Here is a 22,995-nt window from a genome sequence, read left to right on the forward strand (position 1 = left end):
TTATTTAAGGATTAGAAAACAGATAATTCTGAGTGTATTTTCTGCAAGTAGATGATATAGGAGTACTTAAAAAGAATGTGGGAATGATCCAAAGAGAGGAAAGAACTGATTCATTCATTCATTTATCCATTCATTCATTCATTCATTGAATAATTACTTATGAGTACCTAGTCTGTGCCAAGTACTGACTGAAATTATCATTTCTGAGGCAAATAGAATATTTGTCAGTCTAATGTGGGAAATTGCTTTTGAGATTATTAGATGGAATAAGTCATGCATATTTGATGGGATTACCCAAGAATAACACTTCCTTAACTAACATACTTTAAATTGAATTTGCTATTCAAATTATGGGGAGACTTAAAGTGTTTATAACAACCATATCCTGAATGATATTCTGAGAATAAGTAAATCTGACTTACAAAAATAAAACTACTCATAGATAAGTCTGAAAAACATAAATGAATCATTGGGGTTGGTATAGGAAAGAGATAAAGATGCTGTTGAAGAGGATTCGAAAACCATCTGGCATGGAAAGTTGGATTAGCACTGTTGGGGTTCCCAATTACTGACTAATTGCAATATTCAAAAGCTTTTTCTCCCTCAATCATTCTCCTAGAATTTTCAGGAGCATTTAACACTGTTGCCATCTTTGAATCTCTTGGCTTCTTTGGTTTCTTTTAACAAAACAAAGACACTAGAAGTCAGTTTTTCTCTTATTTCTATCAGTTTCTATGGCTAATTCATCTTTCTTCGAACAGAATTTTGATGACTGAACATTGATGATCCTAAAAGTTCTACCTGTGGCAATGTTTCCTTTTCACTCAGTACATGTTTTTTGCCCGATAAAATTCTGGCAGCTTCTATCAGCATCTCTATTCAAATAGATCAACCCATGCTTTATCCAATCCCAGAGCTCCAGTTCTATGTTTTCACTATCCCTGTGATCATCCCCCATTTTGCTATGCAGGAGACATACGAATGTTACGTTCCAAGCTAAAATTACCGTTTTAATATCCTCTATTGAAGTTAACTGTTATTCTTTTAGTGTTCCAGGTCTCAAATAATGAGATCACAAACGAAGTTCCTGTGGAATCTGGCAAAGAAGACATTCCTTTCAAATCAAGTTCTTCTTCTTTTCTCTATCTCTACCACATTCCTGAGCCTGGCTTACAACAAGCCATTGATTTCCCTGTTTCCCAGCACCAAACTCCCTGCAGTCTAGTCTCATACTGCTACCAAATGTTTCTTTCTTTTCTCTCTCTCTTTTTCTCTCTTTCCTTTCTTTCTTTTTCTTTCTTTCTTTCTTTCTTTCTTTCTTTCTTTCTTTCTTTCTTTTTCTTTTCTTTCTTTCTTCTCTTTCTTTTTCTCTCCTCTTTCTTTCTCTTCTTATTTCATTTCTCTCCTTTCTTCTTTTTCTTTCTCTTTCTACTCTCTGTTTCTCTCTTTTTCTTTCTCTCCCTCCTCTTTCTTTCTTTTTCTTTCTTTCTTTCTCTTTCTTCTTTCTTTCTCTCTCTCTCTTTCTTTCTTTCTCTTTCTCTCCCTCCTTCCCTCCCTCCTCTTTCTTTCTCTTTCTTTTCTTTCTTTCTTTCATTCTTTCATGTTCCACTATCTTTTAAATTATGGCCTTCTAGAGTTCCTTCTCAGCTAAAGCTAATATTGACTATTACCAAGGTATCTATAAACACAGTTTTACAATTTTCCCTCCTTCAGTACGAAGTTGGCCCAACTGAACTTTGAATTTTGAAGGTGCTTGCCTTTCCACCCCCTCATAGGATAAGCGTGTGCCACTTTATGGCAATCTAAGATGAAGAGTCTAATTTTATAAATCAAATACACTAAGGACTAATAATTTTCATTATAAAAATGTTTTTCATCTCTATTGAGTCATTGATTAGTATTCTTCTTATCAAAATGTGTGGTTCCAATTGTATAAATATATGATAGAGTTATCTGTGAAGTATTTATCATTCATTACCTGTCATTCATAAAGCCATCAAAGAAGACTGAAAAGGAAGAAACTTCTGTTGGTTTATATAATTTTTTTGGAATCTGTACTGCTAAGCAATTGAAACACAATTTTACACATTTTCTGTGGTTATAGAAATATCTACTACTATAAAATGTTAAATATAAAACATTTATGCACAAAATTTTGATTATGGATACTGCCATCATTTTGTATACATTTTTGTTTGCATGTATATTTTAATAATTACTATTGAATAAGTCCTATTAAATTAAGAACTAGCTGTATTAAGTTCTATCTTGAAAAAAGTATGTATATATGTATATATGTAGATATACATGTAAAATCAGTTTTTAATTGCAAACTTAGTTCCCTTCTCCGTACCAATGAAATATTTATGTAAATACTTTCTAAAATCCTTTTAGTTTTAGTATTTTCTGATTCTATTACAATTTTCAAGATACATTTGTGGATAAAGAATCAACTCTGACCACTTTAATATGGAGCAATGAGATTTTCAAAGATTCTTCTTGCTATTCAAATAATCTTATTTACTCTTCCCACATTCTTAAGTTCATTTTTTATCCATTTATCTAAACATTGCATGCTTTTATCATTGAACCGCCTATTTCATTTCTTGAAAATGTCAGGAAATACTGTTAAATGCAAAGCTCCCGCTTTGTGCCTGGATTTCATTTGATATCACCTTGAATTTTTGAAATGTAACCTTCAAAAAGGAATATAATTTCACTTTATTTCTTAGAAGCATTATTATAAAATAATATTTATGAATGGCTTATGAGAGGAATCAATGCATTTACATAGTGGATAAATATGTCACAAGACATAGGCAGATTTATTTACTCTTTTTATGAAGGAATAAGTATTGAATTAGGGGCTCTAAAAATAAGACCTGAGAGAGGATACAGTATTTAAATTCATGTTTCTTATAAAAGTAATTTCATTATTACTGACAGAAAATGAGTTTCCTGAGATTCATAGTTACCATGTTTCTTCCTAATTATTTTTGTGATGTGATATAGGTTAACATGAAAACTGCTAAGTATAAATTAAAAATTACAAGACTATTTGGTAATTATAGAGTAAAATTCCCATAACACTACTGAATTCTATATACTTAAGCATAGTAAAATAATATAGTATCTACTTGCTAGTTATTCCTGTCTCTGCAGACTTCTAGGTTGTGACCACTTTGACTTGCATTTTTTTTCATGTAGCGGGCTCCTTTAAAAAAAAAGAAAATTTAAAAAATTTCAATTAACTGCAATTATAAATTGACAAATGCATCTAAATGAACATAATAAGCAAGAATGGAATGTGAAGAGCTTAATTAGATGCTTCCCTAATTGTCAGGTTACATATCCTATAAGAATAATTCCACAAACACTGCAACTAAATATTAGAGCTGTGGGTATATAAATCCAGGGTGGAATAAAAGGATGATACTGTTGTCCAACATTCTTCCTTAATGCAACACTTCGATACCTATAAGCAAAAATGCTTTGTATAGTGCTTTTCCTTCTTGCCTATTTTATTTCTAGTAACTAAATAATAAATGTAAAATGTATTTTTTCTTATCTTGAATTTATAAAAAATTTAAAAAATATTTTATAATTTAGATTCCTACAGGTTAGAGTTGCCTTCTCCTGTAATTATTCTGAATCAATAAAATTTTATATCTTGCTGTTATACCTTAAACACTGATTTGGTGATTCCCAGTGATCATGAAAACAAAACTAAATGCTTTGACATTGTTAGTTATTATATGTGCATACAGTCATAGCTTAATGTATTCAGTATATTATAACTAAAATAATTGAGCCCAAAATCTCCAAATGCATTTGTAATTAAGTGTATTTTAGAAAAGTGACTTGCATAAGACTGATGGAGATATACACATTAACTTGGTGTTGCAATTTGCTTTCTATACATTTATTATCCCATGGTTGATATGGGAAACAAAAAAGAAAATGTACTTTAAATTTATTAATTTGAATATTCAATATAGAGCCTTTATATCTATATCTATAAAACCCAAGACTCTCTATATAATCATGAAATGTATAAGTCAGGACTATAGGGAATTTCCATTTATCAGTGGGACAGAGAAGTATCTAGTTCATGTCCAGAGTCAGGCAGGGACTGGTATGTCTTAAGAGTCATAAAGGGAGGATTCATTATCATTATTACTTAGTGCAATGGTTCTATTAAAAAGTTAAAAAAGGAAATCAAAGGCCAAAAACTTCAAGATCTACTTAAACAAGGTAATTTTACACAGTATGACTTAGATACTAAAATCTTTTCTTGAATTTGGAACTCTAAAGGATATTTTGGAAAATAAAGGCTACAGTGACAATACATAAATAGCAGATAAAATGCTGAAGATTATGTTTAATTGATACAATTCTTTATTTGCACAAAATGCATAGTCTTAGAATAAATAAAGCTTAGCAAATGGTGTGTTTAGGCAGAAGTAATTTCCTGATAATAAATGCATTATTAAAGTGAGATAGAAATTATGGTTTTAACATGATAAAAATGCTCCTTCTGGTCTTGCCACTGTTCACAGAATTAAAAAAAAAAAATCAGATTCCTAACTTTGGTATTCAAGTTAAAAAGTGATTCTCTGCCCCTGACTTTACCCACAGCAGTTTTTCAATACATACTTTATGAACCAGGAAGCCTGAAATACCTGGTGGAATCTCCCCCACCCTGGCCCCCACTACATCTTTGTTCATGTGGTTCCTCCCGCTAGGACTGCCCTTCTACTGATTTCTGCCTGTGGTTTCATCACTCTCATCAAAGTCCAAATAACGAGCTTCCTCTTCCAGGAAGCCTTTCCTGATTCCTTTCAATTGTATGTAACCTTTCACTGTCCTCTAAATTGCCATTTCTCATTTCCTCTCATAACACTCTTTAATAGATTCTAATTATTTATGTTTCATCACATCAAATGACTAAACTGTAACTTTTTCATAAGCTGTTTTCCTCCATGATTTATCTTTGCATTTCAACAAATTTCAGGGATGGTATATTGTAGAGCATAAGCACTTCATACTTTTAAAAATTTTGATAAATATTGCTTATGTATTAAACTGGACAAATTTTTGTTGGTAAGAAATTTCCTCCTAGAGGGAGGCTAGATATTGTTGGAAAAATTCCTCAGTATGTCCTCTTGGTGTAGAAGAAGTAACTCAGGGGAGTTGAGTGTGTCTGGGAGTGGCAGAAGGAGAATCTCATTCTGGGAAGAGGGAAGGCCTGGAGAGCAAGGTGAATTGGTGTAAGGCTGTGGCCAGTCCATATAACATACCTCTCTGCATATGATTCTTTTTGCAAATTGTACAAAATATTTGTTATGAGGGTGCTGGATGAGTTTAGCTTTGGGATTAATAAGAGACAGAATAAGAAGAGAGAGAAGAAGAGAGTCCCAGGAATTAGCAAGATTACTGGGTAGATTTTCTAAGCAAAGCTTTTAGGTGTCTGATACACAACAAGCATTCAGCTATTGTGATTAACATTTTGTGACTGGAAATTCTTATTTGGGGCAAAAGTCTGTATTAATGTTAAACAACTATCTCTATTCCCCAGATTTCAAACCCTTTGATCAGTTTTATACCAGATGCCATGCAGATTCCAACTCTGTGTAATTCAAGTAACTAAGGTTTAGCTGAAATGATCATAAACGTAGGTGGAAATTAAGGAAACAGTCATTCAACAGTCTGATTAAATACCATTTGATATAGCGTAGGCCTACAACTTAGAAAACAGGAATCAGATAATTTAATTTCTTTTTCTGTAAAATGGCAGTAATCATCAAAGTTAACATCTCATAGTTTTAAAACAAAAAAAAAAGTAAAATAAGCTCTTTTTGTTTGTTTTTGAGACAGGGTCTCACTTTGCCATCCAGGCTGGAGTGCAGTGGCACAATCATGGCTCACTGGTGGCCTTGACCTCCCAGGCTCAAGTGATCCTCCAACCTCAGCCTCCAGAGTAGATGAGGTTACAGGTGAAGGCCACCACACCAATCTAATTTTATATATATATATATATGTATGTGTGTATATAAATTTTTTTTTGAGAGACCAAGTCTTACTATGCTTCCCAGGCTGATCTGGAACTCCTAGGCTCAAGTGAGCCTCCTGCTTTGGCTCCCCAAAGTACTGGGATTACAGGCGTGAACCACCATGCCTAGCCTTAAAATAAGTTCTTCTTAAGAGCAAAAACTCTCCTTAGAAGAAGGGTATTTGTTATTATTATTTTTTATTACAATAGGTAAAATTATATGCCTAAAATGTATTATTACAGTATCCATGAAAGTGATATCTTAAAAATAAACTATTACATTCTTGTTGTCTGTAATCTTGTCATTTTGTTGAAAATAAAATGTGCCCCTCCACTTTCAGGGAGATTCTCCATTCAATACACTGGAGGGAATATGTGTCTAAATTTAGAACAACAGATCTTTGTGTTACATAGGCAGCAGTTATTATTTTAAGTATGCATAGACTTGCTTTTTTCCCTTGCAGATAGTTGAAATTGGGCCTTTCCATGGCTAATGCAATATGGATATCATCACCCCACTCCTTCATACAAGAGAAATAAAGCCAGCAAGGCATGCATACTTTTAAACACAGTATTTTATTATTCTTTTATAAGAGACCAAATGCGCTTAGTCACTAGTGATATTACATTTTTAATGCTGAAAGAAAAAATAAAAAGAACTTTTGGTTATAATAGAGACCAGAATACTAGCCCTAATGGTTTTTTTGTTGTTGTTGGTTTGTTTGTTTTGTGAGATGAAGTCTCGCTCTGTCACCCAGGCTGGAGTGCAGTGGTGCAATCTCGGCTCACTGCAACCTCTGCCTCCTGGGTTCAAGCAATTCTCCCTGCCTCAGCCTTCTGAATAGCTTGAATTACAGGCACCCACCACCAAGCCTGGCTAATTTTTATATTTTTAGTAGAGATAGCGTTTCTCCATGTTGGCCAGGCTGGTCTCAAACTCCTGACCTCAGGTGATCTGCCCGACTCGGCCTCCCAAAGTGCTGGGATTACAGGCGTGAGCCACTGCACCTTGCCCTTTCTTTTTTTTTTCTAAATAAAATACTTAAAAAATTTAAATTTTAAAGCACTTGCGCACGCGCACGTGTGTGTGTGTGTGTGTGTGTGTGTGTGTTCTTTTTCTCAGTGCTACCACTGTCTTCATTGGTTGGGGGTACACTTGGCTAAGTGACTGAGCCTCCAGGTTAAAGTCTATTTTAAACGACTTTATGAGATAACTTATATATGAAAGTATTGTTTGAAAGCCTTTTGAAAGTCTCCTTGCTTTGGGCCATAACTCTTTTTAATGGCATTTCTGGTTTCTAGATTTTTGGTCAAAATTTTTGAAATACAGTCTCCTCATGCAGTGCTTTGATTATATGTAAATGATGACACAAGACCCCCACTCATTGTGCATATTAGGTATATGCTAATTCTCACCAGCATATACTTCCTGAACTTTCTACATCTTTCTGTGGCCCAAGCTGCATTTGACTTCAGTTTGACCTGCCTCCGACATGCTACTCAAAAGTGGAAAGTACGGTTAAAAGTCCTTAGGGTACAAGCTCCTGCTTAAAACATGGTTTCCCAGGGGCAAAGACCTTGTTCATTTATGCTTATAATCAGTGTTTATGACTCTAGACACTGTAATATTTATCAAGTGTTGCTACAGCACTTGAGCCATGACGCCAGGGTAAATAGGCCAGAATTGAATGCCAAGCGCTACAACTACCCAGCTTCACATTTCAATGATATTTAAATGAAATTGCCTAATGCAAGTGTTTAAAAGTTCATTAAAATTAACCTTTTGAATCCAGAGGGTGCAGTGGGCACTTGTGATAATACCACAGTTTTAGATTTAGGTTTTCAGTTACTGAATAATTGAAAAATTCAGGGGATTTGAAATGTCAAGGATGCTTTGAAACAGATATTGAATTGGCTAAGAACTTTAACTCAGTCTCATGGTCAATGTTCTCTAGTGTTTTGTGACATGATCACTAACAGTCATTGATTATTTAGTGCCAACAATGTGCTAGGAGCTGTTGAAGTACAGGCACTGCATATCAAACAAATGTGATAAGCATTACTCCAAGCAAGAATTATGATAGAGAGCATATTTAGATTGAATTACAGGTTTGACAGAAATTTTAAACAGCCACACTCAGTTCATCATTTTAGGAAAAATTACACCACAGCTATCCTCAGCAAGGGAGAATTTACTATATTTTGAAGGTCACCAATATCTTCAGAGATTCATTAGGATTTGTTGTTACATCTTACAGGTGCTCAACCTATAAGAATCAGAGTTGGAGGGCTTTCCAGAAAGCATGAGGCCATACACTCAACACTGGACTTGTGAGATCTGGGTGGAGCAAAGAATGTTTTTGCAGCAAGCCCTAGGAGTCACTTGAATTTAAAAGCAGGTCTTTAAAGTCTATATATAAATGTCTTCAGAAACTAAAAGGGAAAAGAGAATTCCAAATTGAGACTAAGTTCTGGTTATCTAGTCAGTGTGGGCTCTGGGATGCAATATGAATACGCCCTGCAGAAGAGCTTATCTTTGAGGGGCAGGGATCTAAAACAGATTTAAATATAATCTGAGAAGCGCTATTTTGGATGTGTACACATTGTATCATAGGAATCCGGAAGAGGGCCACTCAGTACAATCTAGGGGTTCATAAAGGGCTTCTGATGGGTCACTGCCTTAGATATTCCAAGCATTTTATCCACTTTACTACATTTTAATTAAACTTCAGGAAACAAAACCAAGATTCTTCAAGTTTCTTTCATGCACATGGTTTTGCCTTAAGCCCAGTAAGAAAAAGACAGAAAATGAAAACAACAGAGACCGTAGATATCTATAAAGCTTTCATTGTTACCTTTAAACATGCACCCATCTCCAAATCTGTAAACCCCACAGGGAGGAATAGACAGTACAAAACTGCTTTGCTGGTTGTTCCTGGCAAGAGAAGGAAGCCCTGAAGCTGTAGTGAAGACTCTGAGCTAAACTGGGCCACTGTTTCTGCCTTTCTCTGCTCTGGTCTCCTGTCTTGACACTTTTTCTTTCTTTCTTTCTTTCTTTTTTTTTGAGACGGAGTCTTGCTGTGTCGCCCAGACTGGAGAGCAGTGGCGTGATCTTGGCTCACTGCAACCTCCGCCTCTGGGGTTCAAGTGATTCTCCTGCCTCAGCCTCCCAAGTAGCTTGGGACTACAGGCGCCCACCATCACACCTGGCTAATTTTTTTGTATTTTTAGTAAAGACGGGATTTCACTGTGTTAGCCAGGGTGGGCTTGATCTCCTGACCTCATGATCTACCTGCCTTGGCCTCCCAAAGTGCTAAGATTACAGGCGTAAGACACCACACCTGGTTGACTTTTCTTCTAGATCATCCCTACCATTATCTTAAGAAATGGAACTTAAAAAGTCTTGCTTCATATATCCACACACATAGTTGCATAATCAATAATTCTCCCTCTCCCTACCATTATCATAAGAAATAAACTTAAAAAGTCTTTCTTCATATATCCACACACATAGTTGCATAAATCAATAATTTTTCATTATTATTACAAACTATAACTCATACTCAATATTTCTTACGCATTTTTGAAACAGAAGTGAAGTCATAAACTAAAAGAGGCCCCAGAGAGTCCGTCTTTCCTATAACACAACTCTCTATCATACAGAGTATTTCTTAAATCTTAGTAATGATTCTGTTTGTTAGGCATGTATCTTTATTCTCTTTTCATAGATGTAAAACCTGACTTTCGAGTCAGATAGCATTCATTCATTCATTGAACAAATTAAGAGCTTCATTTGCTAGGCACTATGGAGCTAGAGAAGACTCTTGTCATCAAAGACCCCATAGTCCTGACAAAAACAAAGCTGTGTTCACCACACCAATTTTTCTCCACTAGTACATAAGGAGATTGATTCTTCCTGCCCCCACCTCCTACTACAGCTAGACTGTGGCCATGTGACTGAAAGTCTGGTCAATGATGGGTGAACATAATAAAAAATATTTCTAGGCCTGACCCTGGAAAAATATAATCTTGTGATCTTTTTATCCTCTCTTTCCCTGGTAAGCTGCAAATACCCAGTTGGCATAGCTACAAATGAGAGCTTCTCAATCTGCATTGAACTGTGACATGAAGGAGAAATAAACTTTACTATGTTATTTTGGAGTTTAATTTTGGAGTTTAATTTCTTACCACCGCATAGTCTATTCTTCCCTGTCTAATACAAAATTTCATGAGCAAGACAGACACTAACCAAATAGTTACAGAAAATACAATTGCTTCGAAGGGAACAATCTGAGTGCTCTGAACTGAAGTAACAGGGGAGACTTTTTGTAGTAGATTGGATAATATTTCAGAAATATTTAATCCCCCCCTTATTTTCATAGAAGGAATATACCAGTGATGTTGGTTGGGTTTGGCTTTGTGACTTGCTTTAGTCAATAAAATAAGTGGAAGTAATGGTGGACCAGTTCTCAATTTATCCCTTAAAAGGTCTTGTGTGTTTCTGCTCACATTGCTCCATTTCTGCCACACATAAAGGCTATAAAAGAAACCTGTCCAGGTTAGCCCACTGGTCCTAGAAGGAATATGAGCGACATATGGAGCAGAGTTGTACCAACAGAGACTCCTTAGATCAGCTGACCTCCAGACATGAACATGCCCATATGAGATCAGCACAACCATTGAGTGAAGTCTATCCTGACCATCAGGCCCCCAACCAATGCTCACACATTTGGCCTAAATGGATGTTCAGAATTGCATACCACAGAAATTTTGTTATTGATATACACACTATTACAGTAATAACTAACTGACATATCTTCTCAGATAAAGACCTCAATGAGGTGGTAACATTTTAATGAACACCTAAAGGAAGAAAATTCTAGAAGAAACAACATTCAAAAAGGCACTAAGGTATGTGGCATATTTTGAGGAACTTAATGATGGTCAGTATGCCTAAGCCTTATAAGCATGAAGGAGGGGGTTTCAGTAATAGACAGGGGAGATCAGTCCTTGTAGACTCTGGAAGGAAATTAATTTTTAAATTTTACAACAGCCAATAGGGACTGTTGAAGGATAGCTTAGAGGTGGGAAATGAATTGGAAGAGAAGACAGAAACACTTGACTTGAAAATTCACTTATATATATAGCAAACACATTGTTTTTACTTAGGTTTTATGTGTCATATGTATATATTGTGGCTTTAAGGGTGCTGATGGACATCAGAGGCCCTTCTACATTCCCACTTGGTACTTCTAAGAATGCCAGATAAGGCAGAAGGACTGGTGAAGCTCTGACCAATTTTACTGAACATGACTGATCTCTCAGCCTACCTTTGTTAGCCTAATAGTGTATATAAAGGATACCCAAGGGTTTCTTTGCAAAACGAGTACTCTCTTATACCACCCCTTAGAACCATGTGGTCCAGCAGAGTATATAATGTGCAGTGAAGGATACAGAGGAGTCATAAACTGACCATTATAACAAAATGAAATCTGCATCTCACCTTGGTCTGTCTGGGTCTTTATTGCACTTCATTAGTTCTAAAGCAAGAGTCTGCTTCCTCATGAGTCTCTATGACTTTAACTTTACCTACCTCCAAGACTATAATCTAGTCTAGAGATGACTTTCTAAAACATTTTTATTATGCATGTTTGACTTGGGGGCAAGGAAACAAGAGTGAGGGAAAGGAAAATTAGCATTTACTGAATGCATATTTTATTCTAGATATTATCCTATATAATTATCTTTCTCAGGTTGGTTTCCCCTGCCTCAGACTCTGCCTGAGACAGAGTTGAGAATAAATAATTTGTTTGGGAGGGAATACCAGGAAACCCCAATAAAAGAGCAAAGAAATAAAACGGGGAAGGAAAGGAAGCCAGAAATTGGTGCATAATAAAGCAGATTACCAATCTGGGTAACTGAGGCTCTATTCTGCGGGCAAATGCTGACAGACTCTGTGGAATATGCCTCAGGGTGACTCAGCAGAGGGATGAAGAGGGTTGGCTATTTATTCTTCTACTCCCATCTGTCAATAATGGAAGGCTGCATCTAGGGGCATTCTCTCCTCTGTACTTAAAGGGTGCATTGAACACAAGCTGAAAGACTATTCTCAGGCAGATATGACAGTGCCTGCACTTACATGCTATGACATGACTGGAATAACAAGAATCAAATGGACATGGGAGGATTCTCAACAGCTACAGAAACTTTTATTTATTCCTCATTAATCATCATCATTTTAGACCCTTAATTCCCTAATTGCTCAACTTAAAGACACATCCTACCACATTCTATAACTTGTTTCTTTCCTTCTGATTTCTTATCACAATTGTTTACTGTTAATTTTATCCTTTTTTGTATATTTTCTGTATTTGTCCTTAGACTGTGAGCATAAGTCCCAGAACCGAGTTTATTTTATTCATCAACATCGAATACAAAGCAGGAACCACTTGAGATTTGTTGAATCAATGAATAAAAACATCTCTATGACATAGGTAGTGTTTTCTTCGTTAATGGGTGGGAAGCTGTGGCCATATTGGTGGTGACAGAATTCCAATACAGGAAAGTCTGACATAAATCCCATACTCTACCACACTGTGATAATGACACCATGCTGTGTTCCTGCTTCCTGCCTCAGAAACTCAATTATTGTCTATTTCCTACATCATTAAACCTTAACTCCTCTGCCTGACTTTCAAATCCTTCTATAATCAGGCTAGTTAGATTAGTCTTGCAGCATTAAAAAAACAGTACACAAATACATTATAGGATGAATGAAATATTTCTTAAGGCCATGTGTGAAAATGACTCGCAGGTCGCTGACTGTCAACAATTAGTATACTATGAGAAAACAGTGTGATCTAGTCTCTAAAAAGTCCAATGTGAAAAGGCTGCATGAATGGGAATATAATTTCTAGAGCTGTCAGAAGGTTGGGTGTAAGTGACGAATGCTAGACTCTGTTTCTGAGGTCAAAATGACTGGAACACTCAAGAGTAACTGAGGACAGGACAGCAAAATTCCTCTTATCCACGCACAGGTGAGTGATTTTGCTCAAGATAGTTGGACCTGAACAAGAACTACAGAACTATGTAAGCAAAATGGAATCAGTAAGGTTGAAGCTGGAAACAAAAGAAAAAGAAATAATACACACCTACTTATATTTGCTAAGGGTGTGTAGATGCTTTCATTTACATTATTTAATTTAAGCCTCAAGACAAGGCCATTAACTTGAATATAGAGCCAGACAAATGAATGAAAATAATTCAGCATTCAGTCAGGCAGCAAAGAAATTACCAAAAGAAGAGAGTTGCATCCTGTGTGCTAGGTTACAAATTCATATAAGAAATAATCAGGTAATGATATGACCATTTATTTTTTGGAGGGAAGATGTGGTAGAATGCATTGATTGATCAAAAATATTTGAAGCATTTCTTTGTACTATCAAGCTCATCTGTACGGATGTTCCTACCTCTGGGAGTGTTAAAAATTAACCATACAAATTAGGTCATTCTGGTCATGTCCAAAATCAGAGTCTAGGGGCCTGGGAGATAAAACACTTGGGGCATATAGCACCATCTTCAATAACTGAGTTTTTCTCAAGCCCAGCTGCTGAAATGGCCTCCCATAACCCAAATACCAGTTTTATGTAGTAGCTGCTGAAACAACCTGCCATGACTCTAGAGCTAGTTTTACCTACCATCCTCACTTACCAGTCTTCTCTAATGTCAGGATTTCTTCCAAAATGCTTCTCTTTCTAATAAAACTCTAAATCTTTTCTTTGTTCTTCAGACATACTGAAGATAACCCTTGTCTGTGTGTATGCCCTGGATTGCAAGTCTGTGACTCTCAAAGAAAATGTTTAATTTAGAGGCCTATCTCTATGTTTTATTTTGACTTCAACAGAAGGATTACACTTCCTGTCCCAATGATGTTAGCTAGGCAATGCAACTCACTTTGGCTAATGGAATACAAGCCAAGGAGAAGCTTTAAGAGCTCTCCTGTGCTTCTACCAGTGTTCTCTTCTCTCTGTGGCAAATAACAGCTATGGGCTTCATTTTCTTTCTAAATTCTGGAACAAAGAGAAGGTAGAGAACAGAGCACTAGCCAACATGGAACCAAGTAATTGTAGTGAAAAATAAACCTTTGTTGTTGTAAACACTGAGGTTTGGGGGTTACTTATTATTACAATGGTAAAGGTTGTGTAAGAAGTGGGTAATAGTGTCTTTGTAATTTTGGGAAAGTTTACAAATTAGAAATTGAGATAATAAAGAAAATATTTTACAGAAATAATTTTGGGTTTAATGTAGGAACAAAAGTATAAATTGTGTTTTAAAGTGTTCATAATATTTAGAGGAATTTGGTTTTAGGGTATGAGGACGTGATTACAAATGAAATGAGAAATAAATTATTGAATTTTGATTTGTAGTTGAAATATGCAGGAGAATTTTATTTCATTGGCTAACAATAGTATTGTAATGCTTAAGATAATTTGAAATTTACTACATTTATACATATAATTGATTAGATTTACAAGAGTGGTTTTAGTCCTTGGGGATATTTTGCTTGTTATATCTGGGCTTGAAGTGCTTAATAAATAGATACAGTGTATTAGATTTATGAGGAAAATAAAAAAAATTTTTACCAAGTCTGGAAATAATAAAGTTATAAAGTGATTATTAAAACTGATCATATTTATAAACAGAATAATAATTTAGTATGTTCCCCGTAAACACACTAAAATACTAGATTTCAGTTAAAAATGTTAACTTTCATGTAATAAAAATTAAAAATTGTGAATAGCCATAAATAGTCTATGCACAAAAGCCATTCTAGAACGTTAAAAACTTACAACAGAAGTCACTAGGAAGTAGTAATATATTTCCCATTTTATTGATGAGGAAATGGAAGCTGGATGGATTATTCCTTAATATCAGAAGAGATTCAGTCTACCTAAAGCACCTAATTAAAAACTGTGCACATATCATGGGGTCGGTAACCGCCTACTGAACTAATGAATAAAGTGTACACACAGACATTTTATTTTGTCTTAATTGTATTTCCCTTTCTTTATCTCCTTCAAAAAATTGAAGAGACATAATAAAAGATAGACAAAAACTAGTTTTAAGTGAAAAAAAGGTCTTTTATAAACTAGTTTTAAGTTAAAAAAGAAAAGAAAAAGATAACTTATCACAAAACTTATATATCTATTGTGACTTAGCACCGAGTGTATATTTGTGGTTCCTGGAAGACAGGCAATGAACGAAAAGTATAGGTTATAAATTTTCTTTATCTGTTACAAAGAAGCACATGAATTTTGTTACAAAAATCTTAAAGGTATTTAATCTGTTGATGTATGTATCTTGGAACCTAGAACACCTATAAATAAGAACGCTGATCAAATCCTTTTTCAAGTTTCTGAAAGAAATGGTAAACCTTTGGATAAAATAAAGAACAGTGATAAAGTTGACTACATTATTATCTGCACTATCTATGCATACTTTTTTGTTGATATTCTTTAACTAGGAAGGATTGTTAATTAAACCTCAAAATGAAGCAAATATATATTAATATAAACATCATATACATGTTATATGTCCACACACCGGCAAGCATACTTAAATAACTTATGAGTTTGAAGCAACAATTATGTAATCTGTTGAAGTTTTCCTAATTTCTGATTTATAGATCAGAAATGTAAATTTGTTCTTAGAATAGATATATAGATATATAACTAATACAAATTATAAATAGCTCTAAAGTAATATTTCCTTTGATAAACTAGCCAGCAAGTACAGTATAAGTGTAATACAATCTTCTTCCTCAATTCTCATGGTCCCATTACTCTGAATAAAAATATGAAATGAAACAAAATTTTGCTATGTCTTAGAGTAAATTAGTTTTAGGAAATCTAAAAATTTATCTAAAATACTTAGATTTGTCATAGAAATGTAAAACTACAGTATTACTTTTATGAAATGAAGTAAAACTCGATTTATTTATTTTTATCTTGAAATATTGAACAATCATTGAAAGTAAATAATCTGTTTAATTTTACTACTTATAATTTAAGAAAATGATCCCAGGAGAGACTCAGTCCTGTGAGATTTTTCAAGATAAAATAAGTCAGGACAAGGTAAAAGTGAAATGTGTTTTCATTGTTTGATATAAAATTAAAATATATTTTGAGGTAAAATTCATATAAAATTTTACTGTTTTCAGACTGTTCTAGGATCTCATAAGAACTAAAAACATTAAGTAATTAAAGGCTGGTCTCCGCAGACAGATCAGTGAACCAGAGAACAAGTCACCTCCTGAACTTTGCTTAATTACGTCCATATAATAAACAGTGCAATTGATCCTAGGAGAGGAAAACACATCTGAATAATGGTTTGTCATAAAACTGCTCACCCTTTCCTGACTGCTATTGATTAAAGAAAAAAACACATAAAAGTCCTTATGGCTACTAAGTAATATTATTTTGTGCCTAGGATACTATCTATATTTCACATCTCATCAAAAATACTCATCTTAATAATAAACTCCCCAAGTGCTAGAATTGTATATTCAATCAAAAATCATTTTTCCATCATTTATATTTGTCTTTTAGGTCCACCTCTCTACCACACTTATTCTTGATTGGATACTTCCATACACATTGCGGCTCTTAAAAGTTGATGAATAGCCTCCATGTCGAGAATTAAAAAGTTAGTCTCAGTGGTCTCTTTCCCATTTTTTCCCCTTCCCAATTAATTTTATCACAAAGTTAGTTAAGAGTTCGGCCAAAGAGAGAAAAAAAAATCTGAAAAGAAACAGCCTCAGAAAAGGCTTAAAAATCATTTTGTGGTCAATGATGCAGGAACGATTGTTCTACCATGTACTATCCCTGGAAATACTGTCTAGCCAAAGTGTTATCAATAACGAGATGCCAGCAAAAATGTTGCTGATCACAAAAGCTGTCGTGTTTACTGTCATCTGCAGTGCTGTACTCCAAAAGAGAGCGGTAAGAACTCATGCACTTGATGATGTGTTCTATCTTGCTTGACAGTAAACTGATAGGCATGTGACATGTCAAATACTATAGGTGAAAATATGTTCTTGATTAAATACGGTGTGTGATGACCCACGAGCAGATAGGTAACATTATTCATTCTCTGGGCATGTGGCCAAGTGGCACAAATGTCACATATACTTTTGCTTTTAAAATTAAAAAGGAAGTATTTGGTTTTGCTTTTGACTAGAAGGTGTTCAAACTTGCAGAAAATAAAACACAATGCCTTGTTTTTGGATATTGTTATAAAATGTAAATAACATAAAAACAGAATTTAAAAATTATTAATGCAAAGACTTTCTGAACTTTATACCGCATGGACACATTATCAACTCCAGCATTTTAAATACATAAAATGGAATCTTTCCTTTAGCTTGTATAACACTAGTGATACGATTTTTAAATTGTTAATTATGAATATCCTCTGTGCACTAATTTGAAAGTAAATTAAGTCAACTGTTTCTAAAATAGCATGCTCTGATTAAATAGTTAAGTTTTCTTTAATTTAATAAAACCAGAGAATCTTCCAAAGAGGCTAGAATGCATTCCTTGTTTTCAGGACTTTTATTTCGTAGGAACACTTACATATTCCACGTATAAAAACAGCCTCATGTGAAACAGAGTTTTAGTCATTAATGGGTTCATCAGTAAATGTCAAGGAACATGAATTCATAAATACATCTGACTTTAAAATGCTATCATTATAATGACTTTCATTTTCATTTAATATGGGAGATGAGAACAAAAATGGAAGGGTATTTTTTTTAAAATGAAAATGTCTTCTGCCCTATTCACTAATTCAGTCATTCAATGAGCAAGTATGTATCAAGCATCTCCATGTGCCAGGCACTGGGCTCAGTGTGTGTGATACAGATGGATGCAACAGATCACAGTCCGTGTTTCCACTGACCTAAGGGCCTAGTGAAGAAAAATGAACAGCACAACATTCTATGAATAGTATTTCTGCTTGGGGTGGGTGGGAATTTTTATACTCATTTACTTCAATGAGACTGAAACATCTGAAATGTGTTGGTATTGTAACTGATATGTTCTTCTAGGGTACTTTTTAGTACCTTATATGTAACATCTGATTTCACAATTTAGAGAGGAGTTTATTGAGGTTTGGTCTGTACCTTTCATCCATAATTTTAAGGCCACAAGTAGTTTTATTTAGTAGAATTTAAAAAATATCTTGAACCTAATGCAATCACTTGTAGTTTCACAGCTAGGGCCGCTGCAGGTTTGAAATTAAGGATGCGTAAGGTTAACAACAGTGAGGAAGTCACAAGGGGGCGCAGGACAGTCATGGGCTCGGAGCTACAGTGGACTACTGAAGGGTTGTCTGACATGCAAGGATTTCTTCTTTCTGGAATGGCCTTGATATACAGCACAACATGACCCTGGTCTTGGGCTGATCAAATTATTTCTCTGCTGAGAAATAAACTTGAAATGGGGACATAGTAATTTCAAACTTTGAAACTGAGTCATGTTAATGGTGGCAACTGAGAGAGAATAAACACAAACTCCTATAACCAAGTTCCCTGTAATTTTCTGGATCCCTGTTCCTTTCTTCCTCTCTTGGTCCTCTCTTCCCTCTTGGCTTGAGTGAGGTAGCTGGGTGTGTTTCTAAGCTCCTACGTCATTTTCTTTTGGGGTTAGCATTGCTATTCTATAAAATAGCAAAGCCAGCCTCACAGTAGATGGAAATCTTTCACATTCCTGTCCTATGCTGTGAGGAAGGAAACATGAAGGTTAATGTGGGCTTCTGCTAGGCCAGTAGAAGAACAGGATACTCATAAGTATTACAGGGTGTTAAAATACAGATTTCAGTAAAGGGAGCAAGAAAGCCAGATTAACATATGAAAAATTTACAAAGGAATACTAATAGCACATAGTTACATAGTGTTTACTATATGCTAGGAATTGTTCTAAATGCTTTACATACATTAACTCAATCCTTACTGTTGCTTCCAAAGAGGAAACCAAGGCAAGGAAGATTAAGTGACTTGCCTGAGTTACACAGCTAGGAAGTAATAAAACTATCATCCAAACACAGACAGTTTGGCTTCAGGATCTACAGCCTAAAGCACTCCTGACTGTTTTGTGCTAGCTAAGTTCAGGTCCGCACCTTTTGGATCCCTAGATCTGCACCTTTTGGACCCCCAGATCAGTGTTAAAAGGGATCAGAATGTAGAAAAAGAAGGTGAATTTGTGAAGGAACATCTCCCCAAAAGCTATTACCATAACATGAGTACCGTTTCCACCCAGGGATGAAGTCAATGATGCTACCTTCTACTACTTCAGTTTAGTGAGAAAGGCTTCCATAGGACCCCTCAGCCAGCTGGAAATAAATTTCCTGCAGTTGAAAACATAAAAGACTGGTGCTTGGCTCACACTTAGAGAAGTAATTCAGGATGTCAGCGGGTTATGGGAGGCTACCTGGCTGCATCAGGATTTATCTCCATGCTGAAAGCAAAAAATGTGCGAGTTTTCCTGTCCATCAGAAGTAGGCCACACAGAGGAGATAACTTGTGTGGGGCCATCTTTGGCTCTGTTCAATAAAGCTGCCTGGAGGGACAGATGAACCCCACAGGCAAAAACTTGGAGACACATATTGAATTTCTAGATGCTACTGAAGGAGTTGCAAGGACGTTCAAAACAGAGATGTATCTGCAGAGGTCAGGAAAGAAGTTCTGCCACTGAAGGGATTCTCTCTTTTTTTTTTTTAGATGGAGTCTTGCTCTGTCGCCAGGTGGAGTACAGTGGCACGATCTCCACTCACTGCAACCTCTGCCTCCCGGGTTCAAGTGATTCTCCTGCCTCAGCCTCCCGAGTAGCTGGGATTACAAGTGTGCACCACCACGCCCAGCTAATTTTTGTACTTTTAGTAGAGATGGGGTTTCACCATGTTGGCCAGGATGGTCTTGATCAATTCACCTCGTGATCCACCCGCCTCGGCCTCCCAAAGTGCTAGGATTACAGGCGTGAGCCACCACACTTGGCTGGGATTATCTTAAGAAAAGCCATGATAATAGCTCACAGTAGTTTAAACTTTCTCTCAGAGATTGGCAAGTCCTCTAGCCAGGTAAGTTCTTCCCTTTCTCCACAAAGTGTCTCCAGCTCTTTTTCAAATCTCAAGGGGCATTGCCACACTGTCTTCCACAATGGTTGAACTAGTTTACAGTCCCACCAACACTACACATTGTGCACATGTACCCTAGAACTTAAAGTGTATATATATATAAAATATATAATATAATATAATATATAATGTATAATATATAATATAATATATAATATTCTATATAATATAATATATAATATTCTATATAATATAATATATAATATATAATATTCTATACAATATAATATATAATATATAATATTCTATATAATATAATATATAATATATAATATAATATAAATATTTATATTTACATATTTTATATTTATATATAATATATTATATAATATATAATATATTATATAATATATAATATATAATATATATTATATATTATATATTATATATTATATATAAAATATATATTATATATTATATATAAAAATATATATTATATATTATATATAAAAATATAATATATATTATATATAAAAATATATATGATATATTATATATAAAAATATATATGATATATGATATATAAAAATATATATGATATATGATATATATCATATATCATATATCATATATATTTTATATAATATATATTAAATATATATAAATATATATTATATTTATATATAATATATATTATATATAAATATGTTATATTTATATATTATATTTAATATATTATATATTTATATATAAGATATATTTATATATTCATATATATTTATATATATTTATATATATTCATATATATATAAATCTCAAGGGGCTCTGAAATGGTAGCAAAGAAGTCAGAGAGAAGGCAAAAGGGATAGGAGTAAGTTTGACTATACTTTATAGCCTAAAGTCAGACAGACAGAGAGTTACAAATGGGACGGTGAGTGAGGTAGGAAAAGTCCAAAATTTGAATGAAGACTAAAGCATTGACCAATAATTTGGACTGAGATAGTCTAATAACAACATTGAGACCATGTTTTGTGAATTAAAGCAATCACAAGGCTGTTTATTACCTAACGATGGGTTAATGATATCAAGGCAGGGTAAGACTATCCCCCTTTCAATGCATAGAAGGTAATGAAAATACAGTTACATCTTAATTGTGTCATGAAATATGCTTGTTCAAACTCTCAGTTATACATACTGGGATGTCTAGAATAGAAGGAGAATGCCACGAGTCTGGTTGCAGGGGTGAGGAAGGGTACTAGAAATTTTGCTCGGTTTTCTGGATATTCCTAGGAAGCAGAAATAATAAAATGAGATCTAGATGGGTTTCTCTATAAGATTACGGGAAGCTTCTTGTTCATTTAGTTAATTGTAGCTTTGGCAAGAGCCATTGCTTTCTGGGGCATGATTTGGAAGACATTCTGGATTACATGTTTTGGCAACGCATCATTTTTGTCAAATATCAGATAGACTGTCATCAGTATAAGAAAGTGTTGGGGGTTGAAAACTAAATTAAGCTAAAATAGGGCAATCTTCATGAAATTATGTGCCTTGAATATATGCAAGTCTTATCAAGAGAGGCTCTCTCGATTGGACTTTAATTCAGAACGGGTGTTCTAGATATTGATGTGCTGTCATATCATGGCAGACTGAGTCCACAAAAACTTCTGTCAGAACTTGTGGATAGTTATAAACGCCACTGGAGTGTTGTTGGAGAGGACGGACTTGTTGCTCACTTCTCAGGCTTCAAGAGGAGGCATTTTCCCTAAATTTTCTGAACTCTTGCCCCATTTTTTCTTTCTCACAAATGTTTAAGGAATTGTCTGATTGGCAGATTCTGAAGATGTGAGCACAGATGCAAAGCTCAGACACTTCCCCTATCTTTCTTCTGGAGTCTACCTGAGGATATTTGGTTTTGCCTCCAAGGCCTCAGTTGCACAGCAGTAAGCCCCATGGGATGAGGCTAGATGCACTAAGTCTTAGGAAGATCCTTGTAGCCATGCACTTAAACCACCTCCTCCAATATCAGTTTTATCACTAATGAACATAAATAGACACAAAGTAGATTTTGGTGACTCAAATAACACCTGGAGACATTTTTAATGAAACTAGGGCATGGGGCTACGGGCTGTCAGCTTTAGCTATGCAAGATTTTGACTTTGGGGTTTATTGTAGGGCATAGCAGTTTTATTCCTAAGCAAATAGTTGTTTTGGGGCAGATGGGACAATTTTATCATTAGTGTATAGGCCCTGCTGGCCTGAGTAGTTACTGGCTGAGCTACTGCAGTTTGATCTCGATCTTTGAACTGTGTTATCACACAAGCACTGTCCATGGTCTTGTAACTCAGAGAACACTTATTATGGTTTTGCCCACAGTGGGGTAGTGAATCTGATTAAAAAACATGAAAAGTAGTTGCAAGTGCTTACTATACAGAGAATCTACTCTATCTTCAGTGGAATTGAAAAAGTTAACAAACAAGTTATTAAAATTATTGCACACTTAAAGGCTATGAAGAGAAAGAATAAAGGCTGTGTTTGGAGCACCTGGATTTTAAGAATTGAGTTTGTGTAAAATATCCAGGAGGAATTGCAGTTGTGTGAAAGAGGCATGTTTTAGTTTTCTTATTAGAACAGAAGAAATGGGAAAAAATTAAAAAAAAAATAGAAAACTGGTTGATTACTTTGGAGGAAAAGAGAGATTTCCTTATGAGAAACATGGAGATTTTATGAGACAAATTAGATAGCCATGAATTAGAGAATGGAATCTTGATGCTTGAAAGAAACAGATATTAAAAGCAAAAGGATAGACCCAGATC

The 22,995-nt window shown here is 34.8% G+C and overlaps 1 protein-coding gene across 11 annotated transcripts in view; it reads right to left on the reverse strand.

Annotated features, from left to right (window-relative positions):
* The window catches only part of LRRC7 (leucine rich repeat containing 7), a 1,078,250-nt gene that overhangs the window by 394,703 nt on the left and 660,552 nt on the right, over positions 1–22,995 (reverse strand). Inside the window, exon 3 of one of the 11 annotated variants that reach the window (XM_054533091.2) lies at positions 3,138–3,214. The exons of the other annotated variants lie outside the window; for them this stretch is intronic. Within the exon in view, the coding sequence (XP_054389066.1) occupies position 3,138 (1 nt within the window). The 5' untranslated portion in view covers positions 3,139–3,214. The remainder of the gene's footprint in view (positions 1–3,137; positions 3,215–22,995) is intronic. 11 annotated transcript variants of the gene reach the window in all.

Source organism: Pongo abelii, chromosome 1, assembly GCF_028885655.2.
Source record: "Pongo abelii isolate AG06213 chromosome 1, NHGRI_mPonAbe1-v2.0_pri, whole genome shotgun sequence".
Classification (NCBI taxonomy): Eukaryota; Metazoa; Chordata; class Mammalia; order Primates; family Hominidae; genus Pongo; species Pongo abelii.